Below are 9,154 nucleotides of genomic sequence, written 5' to 3'. Positions count from 1 at the left end.
TAGGTTCATATATGTGCCTGTCCCAAGTCAGGAGCCTGTAACTCCGTTGTTGCATGCATGTCGTTTGATATTGTACATATTTATTTTTCGTTTACTTTTTGGTATATTTATTAATCCGTTAGTGTTGTTTGAATTTGTGATTTCGGAGCCTTTTTTGGTTGACTACGGAGTATGGCCTCATTGTTGATGGCCATACGGTGATTCATATGTGAACTATTACGCTACTTTTAAAAGTAACTGAAATTCATTTGTTTCAATGATTGTTTTTAATGTTGAATTTTAGGATAGTTTATTATGACGAAAAGAATGGTATCTATAGCAACAGATGTAACCTCTAGACTGACTTTAAACGATGGAGTACGCATGCCCATGTTTGGTCTGGGTATGTATGAAGCATCTTCTGGGAGCGGAGGAGTGGCAGAAAAAGCAGTCCAGTACGCTCTATCGAAAGGGTACCAACTGATCGATACTGCAGAATTTTATGGGTTGGTATATACTCATTATTCATTTATGATTTTCTTGATATTTGGCACCCTCCTTTCATCTTGTGTTAGCGAGATATTTTTTTTGGAATATAAGTATTACTATATTTTTTGACAGATAGACATGGACACATCTAACATGGATATTCATGAGACAGAAATCCATTATTATATTAAATGTCTTGTGAGCTATGGAGCCACGACAAATGAGGGCATATCACTTAAAGTCACCATCATTCAAAAATCAACGCCCTGAGTTATTTTTTTAGGCCTGGAAGGTATTCATATATTTTAAAACAAGATTACTTGGCGAAAAGTGCAGAATATTAGGCAAAAAAGTAAAGAAAGAAAAAATAAAGAATACAATTACATGTAAATTAGTGGGCAAAATAGATAAGAAATTGAATACTGTATATTTTTTTTTTATGAAAATAGAGAGATATAATATAAGCTGGCTTTCTTCTCATAACGTGGGTATACAACAGGCCAACCTAATGCTTGGTTAAATGTGTAAAAGTACCGTTTTCCGTACAGTATGTACGGGTTTTTAATTTGAATTAATTACATTTTAGAAATGAAGCCGATGTCGGAATGGGTATAAAGAAATCCGGATTTAATCGAGAAGATGTATTTGTTGTCACCAAGTTATGGGATAATGGATACAGTCGGTGTAAGAAAATATTTAACCGTAGCTTGAAGATGTAAGAATTGATTTAATTACTTACGTAACGTTGTATTTGTCTTGTGGGTTGATGAAGTCACCATATAATTATAGCATTCAAAAAGGAGAAACACAAACCTATCATCATTTACACATCGAATAAAATGAGATCTGGGTAAAACATCAAGAAACAGCAACCTTGCAAAACATGCGAAACAAAACAAGACAAATTGAATCTTTAGCAATTATTTTTATGAATAGACATGTGTCATACTGTAAATGCGCAGTTAGCAATCATGTCTAGCTCTAAGTCCCCCCGGTCAATATACAGCTAACAGAAATAATCAAAAAGTCAACCAGTGAAAACCGTTTGCAATGTGGGCACAACGTGTTACGATTGATGTTCGTCCGTTCGTCCATCATTCCATTCGCCCGCCCTTTCGTCTTTCTGTCTTTCCGTTCGTCCCATATTTTTTTGCAGTTTCCGCACTTTTAGTAGCTTATGTCTTTCCTCATCCATTTTTTTTGTAATTCATACAAAATGTAAAGAATCACAACATGCAGACAAAATTCGAATATTGGGAGCGAGTTGATTAATATTCTAGAGGCATTTCCCTTTGGAATTTGAAAAAAAAAATGCACAGCTTGAGCATTGGCATGCTTGTCCTCAAATATTCTTCTGATATTTTCTATAAGAATCCGAGAAAGGGAAGGACTGTGACAGCAATGTTATATTTTTACCTAAAGAAAATCGCGCGCCATTTCACATTTTAATATATGGATGTACCATAGAAGCAACATACATAATCATATCGGACGTATATGAAAAATCACCTAAGGAAGTCAATGAGCTAAAGCTTTCGTTGCAACAAATATCATTGTATATTCAACTTTCCTAACGTGCATCTTAATTAATGCACCCACTAGAATATAAAACCATAAATGACTGTATTTCTTTTTGTACACAGCCAAACAAACTTCCTAGTAAGTTATCGCACATATTAACGTTGTGCACGATGTTCCTACAACACGACGTTACACCATCACGACGTCAAAACGATTTTTTTGAAACTTTTGACGTACACTTATTCAATTTGCAAGTTTCATTTGTTTTTTTTTATGTAGTTGGTTGATTCTTAATCTGTCTCTATTAATTTTGTCTAGTATTTACCATGAATTTATTAACCTCAAGTTGTGGAAATCGAAAAATAATTTTTACCCTTAATTCACCTTAAAATGTTGTATTGTCGTAAGTTATGAACTTGAAGAAAGGAAAAATGCGACAAAAGTATACGGTTTTCAATAAATTCAGTTCCAGTTTTTACAGATAGTTTTACAATCACGTACATAGATCATGTAGATTAGCATTCCTTTTGTCTAGTATTTATTTATCGTAGACTGCGGGGTAAAGTAGCTTTTGAATTAATTAAGTATTTATTTGGAGTCGGCATCTATATACATAATAACAGACAAAACACATGGGCTCTGGTGAGCTCTTCAACCGACTATTAGTTTAAACATTTTTTTTCAAAAGTGCACAATTTAAATTATACAATAGAAATACAGAGATTTGTAAACAAGAAAAAACTTATGTAAAAATCCGTCTCTGAACGTGTATATATTTGTTTAGGGGCCAGATGAAGGACGCCTCCGGGTGCGGGAATTTCTCGTTGCATTGAAGACCTGTTGGTGCCCTTCTGTCGTTGTCTATTCTATTGTCGGGTTGTTGTCTCTTTGGCACATTCCCCATTTCCATTTTCAATGTTATTATCCTTTGACAGTAGCTTTGCATATAACAGTCTAACTCGATTTGTCACCTACGAGCAATTATAAAACGAACACACTTACATGTACCTATTCATTTTCTGTAATGCTTGAAAATAAGAGGTGCTAGAGATCAACGTGATTTGCAAACTAGTGAGTCGAAAACAGAATAGCAAAGCCATGGCAAAAATTAAAGAAAAAGCTATACGCAACACCAAAGATTTTCACCTATCTAACTTTGAGCTTTTGAAGAAAGCTTCACACAAGAATGTTTTAAAAGATATATGAACTACAATAAGCTTGTTCATCGAAATTTGCTTTCTTGAAATGTCTTGTAATGAATATGTGGATAAAAAGTGGATGATTTTATAACTTTAGACACTTGAATAAAGTGAATGTCTTTTAAAACAGTCAAAATAAATTTCAAATGCAAATTCGATGCTAACCATTTCAAACTGGTTTTAAATGTATGGACTTATGTTGTGCTGTTACATTTCTGATAGAGGTACATTTACATTGTACGGTTAAGGTTGAGCACTTACGCATTTGTTTACATGTAACTCTCGTGGGCAGTTGTCTCATTGTCATCTTTTATTTTTTTTTAATTGAAAACCATTAATGATTTTGGGGCCTGTTATAGCTTATTTTTTAATTTTTTATATTGCAATCTCTTCTACTTAAAAGCTGAGAACATAATAGAGGAAATAGCTGAAATAAAATCGTACCAGAGAGTTTTAGGGCTTATGTCCTTTTACCTAGATCTATATCCTAAATATCTTCTATTTCATAGGCTTGATTTACAGTACGTAGATCTATATCTGATACATTCACCAAGCAGTGGTCAAGTAGTGGAGACATACAAAGCCATGTTGGAGTTGAAACAGGAAGGCCTGGTCAGGTAATGGATATATCATAGATATAGGAAGATGTGGAAAGAGAGCCAATGAAACAACTCTCCATCCAAGTCACAATTTATAACAGGAAACCATTATAGGTCACAGTATGGTTTTCAACACAGAGCTTAAGCTCACAACGAACAGCAAGCTTCAAAGAGCCCCAAAAATTACTAGTGTGAAACCATTCAAACGGGAAAACCAACGGTCTTATCTATATAAAAAACGAGAACCGAAAACCACTTTTGAAGTTTAGTATGACGTTCATTATAACTGAACTAGAACATATTTGTGTTTATGGGCCAGAAGAAGCAGGCCTTTATGCATGGTCTTCAACATAAAGGATTAATTGTTTTTTTTTTTCAATTTTATTATTACGACATGAAGCCGGAATAATGAAGATACTAAATTGGAATAGACGAAAAACGAGAAGGTAGTTCGTGGGATCGTCGATTTTACGTAAATGATAGGAATATCATACGATCAATCCGCTTGTTGTCGAGTTTTCGACTTTAGTCAAAGCGTGACATGTCGATCCTACATTCCGTTGGCGTCGTTGTCTCGTCGTCGTCGTCGGCGGCGGCGTCCAAAAATAATCACTCTGTTGTTAAAATTTTGGAATTTTAATAACTTTCATAAACACTGGATTTCTAACAAACTTGGACAGAATCTTGTTTAAAAAACTATGATCAAAGATACTATCCAGAAGTAAATTTTGTAAAAATAAAATTCCTGTTATCCGTATTTTACTTATAAATGGACTTAGTTTTTCTGCAGGGAAACATCACATTTACTCTGTGGGTAAAGCTTTTAAAATTTTAATAACTTTCTTAAAATATTTTTAATTTGTACCAAACTTGGACAGAAGCTTGTTTATGACCAAGGCTAGTATCTATAGGAAAGTTTGTTTAAATTTTGTACCTGTGTACAGTTTATCTGTATTTTGATTATAAATGAATTTAGTTTTTCTTACAGTAAACATTACAAACAGTCTGCATGCGCAGTTAAAGTTTTAAAACATATATTAGATTCATAAACTATCCTGGAATTTTATCAAAATTGGACAGAAGCTTTTTATTATCAAAAGATATTATCAAGAGGAATATTTTTATTGATTTTTTTCCTCATTTTTGTTGAGCCTGCGATTAACAGCAAAAGTAGGTGAGACACCGGGTTCAGCGGAACCCTTACACATTTGTCATGTTGTTCTTAAGTTGTTTGGAAAAGAAGGTCGACCAGGACTAAGAATAAAAAAGTCGACTGCTATTTGCTAACTTTTATTCGTGGGGTACAATATTTTTTCTGATATCTATATATATAAGGTCGAATCACGAATTAAATTTTAAACGAAGTACTACGTTTAAGGTATAATTCTATTCTCCATTGAGCTCAAAAGTTATAAAAGTGTACATAATGTCGACAGTTGAATATGTTTGATTAATTCCTGTTTATTTTTACATTGACAGATCAGTAGGTGTTTCTAATTTTGGGGTTCAACATTTGGAGGGTTTAGAATCTGCTGGGCTTCCAACACCATCAGTGAACCAGATCGAACTGCATCCATGGCAACAGAAACCGGATATAGTGAAATACTGTCGAGAGAAGGGAATTACTGTAATGGGATATTCTCCTATGGTTAAAGGACAAAGATTTGATGATCCTACACTGGTGAAAATTGCTAACAAGTATGTTTCCTTCTATGTTTGTAATTTAGTTTCATGATGTGTTACATTACATATCAATAAGGGAAGAGCAAACAGTAAAAGTGGTTTGAAATATTTTTGGTTATTTTAAAATTGAATTTGCAAATTCTACAGCTATGATATATATGAATCATCTAAGAGGTTGATTGTCAATGCTGACCAGTAAATTTATGAGTTTCTAAAAACTCGAAGATTGGAATTTGGATTTGTGTTGTAGGCAGTTATGCACAGTATACACCCTTGCTTGATATATATGTTCTTAGAGATAATAACGAAATCGGATAGTGCCGCCATGTAACCTTTAGCTCAGAATATTTGTCAGTGAAAAAGCGTTTACACGATGTGCTCACGAGTTTGAATGTCCCTTTAGTATCTTTCGCCCCTCTCCATATTGGAGAAAGGGAAAATGATACAATGATTTATCTTTCTATAGGTACAACAAATCAACAGCACAGATCCTTATTAGATGGAGTATACAACATGGGTTCATTACCATACCAAAATCTGGAAAAACAAACCGAATCGATGAAAACATGAAAGTATTTGATTGGGCTATAGCGGAAGACGATATGGCTGTCTTAGTAAGTATATAAGTTTAATTATATAACGAAAAAAAAACCTCTTGCTAAAGCTGAAGCACACCTCTGGACGTGGGTTTTATGGCTGTATTGAAGACCCATTGGTTGCCTTGGAGAATTTTTCTGCTCTGTGGTCGTCTCTTGTCTCTGTGACACATTCCCCGTTTCCATTCTCAATTGTATAATTGGAAAAGATGTATGAGAGGAGTGTAAAACGGAAATGACTTTGATCTTGATTGTAGCATCTACTTTGCTATTTGTCAGAACTCTGTAGATCATATGAGAAGTAACATTGGTTAGCATAGGTATCGTGATAAAAAGAACGAAAACTACACAAAATAATACCACATGCTATTCGGAATCTATTCTGTGTTATTCTCAAAAATATTTTTCATATTAATTATCCAAAATACAAACCAGAAAATCGACAATTTATAAAAAAAACATTGATAAGTAAAGTCCCCCTAAGGTGACTTGGGAATAAAAATATCGTCACTCTTGTTCATCTTCTGACTCTCAGTGAAACCCTTGCTATGTCATTAACCATTTGGCTGTACGGAATGTATAAGTACACACCCACGTCTAGTGAGAATGGAGAGTTAAGAGAGTGTCGCTCTTTCTGCACATTAAGAACCATTGCAACAATTCTTTGAGAGGTAGCCTCTTGCAGGCAAAACTTGTGTCCCTATTCCTTATACCCCCATTTGCCAGTGGCTTTCCAAATTTCCGCGACCTTAATCCCGCCAATAGTATGTATTGTTAATTTGTTCTCGTCAGGAACATGTATGAAATATTTGCCGCTTGACGTTAAGCACTCAACAATCAATCGATCAATATATGTAGTCAATGAATGAAAATGTGCACATGTTGAATGTATAATGCTTAGCACACACAGAAATGTTGATATGACACCGAATTGTTCATCTTTTTTTTTCAAAAGTTACATCTATAACGCACTGACTCCTGCAACAAAACATCGAAGACTACATTTTCAAGCTCATAATTTCACATTATTAGCACATGTGTCGACTTTGTGAATTGATATCGATCAATAAACTCATCATAGATATTAGGATTAAACTACTATACGCCAGACATACTTTTCGTCTTCAAAAGACTAATCAGTGAAGCTTGGATCAAAAGAGATAAAAGACCAAATAAAATAGTAAGATAAAGAACATTGAGGACCCAACACGAAGGTTGTATTCCAATTAATACATTTATACCTATTGAACCGAAACCGAATTGTATTCGTTTAAAGCAGATTTCATACATAAAATATAGAAAAAAAGGGGAATATGTAAAAGAGATAACAACCCGACCAAAGAGCCCAAGGCCACCAATGGGTCTTCACAACGAGAATATCCTGCACCCGGTGGCGGCCTTCAGCTGACCTCTTAACAAAAATGTGTACTTGTTCAGCAAAAATGCAATTCACACTAAGCTTCGAAACATATAAATGAAACAAAATAAAAACACATACATGTAATACTTATTTAGCGACAAAAACCAAAAGAATATACACGTTGTCGTGGTAAGCATGCCGCCACTCGGACTTTTAAAGTATCAGAAAGCTTCGAAACATATAAATAAAACAAACAAAAAACAACATACATACAAAACTTATTTATGGACAAAACCAAAAGAATATGCACATGATTAAACCGAAAGGCGAACACACGAAATGGTTTACTAAGACGATATATTTCAACTAACGAGAAACGTACTTATGCGGTATATTGGTGTCGCGAGTTCCACTTCGTCACCTGGCCTTGTGGTCATTAAACTTTCGAGTCAGATTTTTGTACTCGTACTCGAAAATCAACCAATTTAAAAAATGCTTGATTTCATGTTTCGAGCACGATTTTTGTGCTCCGATCACTGAGCAAAGTTTTATGACTTCAACCACTGGTCTCGATTCGTTTTGAGTTATGTTATTCTTTTAGATTTTTTCCCTTTGTGTGTACATCTAATTTTGATTTACGAGTATTCAACTATATGAACCGATAAAATTGCATCAATAGAACAAAAGATCTTAACTCTTTAACAACAGAACATGAACATGATAACTTGGATCTCGTATATAAATAACAACAATGTACTGTTTCAAAATCAGATGCCATCTATGTCATTTTTCCGAAAGCGAATTACCTTCAGATATATAAACAATGAACAAAGAGTTCAGCATGCAATATTAACAAAAATGTGATTTTATTTGTTTCCACTTTTTTTTTGCAGAATAGTTTCCCAGAACATTCTTGTACCTGGAATCCTTGTAAAATGCCTTGGACAGGCTGATAAGGATGATATAATTAAAATGATATTGTCTAAAAACCTTTTAAATGTTTAACATGTATAAATCGTTACTTTTAGTTGATATTTGATAAATAACTATTAAAATTTTCCAAGCAATATTTTGGTTGTCACATGAGGAATATGATCTGCCTTTTATTCCGGATCACACGAGACACACTCCCGATTGTGATGGGGTTCGTATTACTCAATCTTAGTTTTTATGAGGTTTCTTGTCTACTGTTGGTTGTCGTTTTTTTACGTTTTATGCCATATTATTGTCAGTTTGTTTTCGACTTATGAGTTTGATTGTATCTTTTGACTCTTTTTTGGGGAAAAAAACGTATTAAGAAATATGACAGCTGTTATCAATTCGTTTGATGAGTTTGAGCTTTTGTTTCTGCCATTTGATTAGGGACTTTTCGTTTTTAATTTACCTAGGAGTTCAGTATTTTTGTGATTTTACTTTTTTCATACAATATATTAATTATAATAAGATATAAAAAAGAAGATGTGGTATGCTTGCCAATGAGACAACTATCCACAAAAGACCAAAATGACACAGACATTAACAACTATAGGTCACCGTACGGCCTTCGTTAAAATCAAAATGGAAATCACGGCTCTCGGCACAACAAGTGTATTGTCACTTTCACGATCTGCACATATAAAACAGATTCAAGCAAAATATCAAAATTCTATTTCATGCTGAACAAGTATTGAAAGACAAAACCTATCCCTTAACCATGTTAACTATGATGGACTCGTTAATGCGGGGTCT

At 34.0% G+C, this 9,154-nt stretch overlaps 1 protein-coding gene across 1 annotated transcript; it reads left to right on the top strand.

Annotated features, from left to right (window-relative positions):
- Window positions 1-274: 274 nt before the first annotated feature.
- On the top strand, window positions 275-8,493 carry LOC134694044 (uncharacterized oxidoreductase YtbE-like). The gene is made up of 6 exons (XM_063555041.1): window positions 275-485; window positions 1,055-1,183; window positions 3,698-3,805; window positions 5,267-5,485; window positions 5,937-6,084; window positions 8,320-8,493. Exons 1-6 carry the CDS (start codon window positions 295-297, stop codon window positions 8,377-8,379), a joined length of 855 nt encoding a protein of 284 aa, XP_063411111.1. The 5' UTR covers window positions 275-294; the 3' UTR covers window positions 8,380-8,493.
- The last annotated feature ends 661 nt before the right edge of the window (window positions 8,494-9,154 follow it).

The sequence above is a fragment of the Mytilus trossulus genome, chromosome 13 (assembly GCF_036588685.1).
Source record: "Mytilus trossulus isolate FHL-02 chromosome 13, PNRI_Mtr1.1.1.hap1, whole genome shotgun sequence".
NCBI classification, from domain to species: domain Eukaryota; kingdom Metazoa; phylum Mollusca; class Bivalvia; order Mytilida; family Mytilidae; genus Mytilus; species Mytilus trossulus.
The sequence above is the reverse complement of the archived record's forward strand: the minus strand, read 5'-3'. Positions and strand labels throughout refer to the sequence as shown.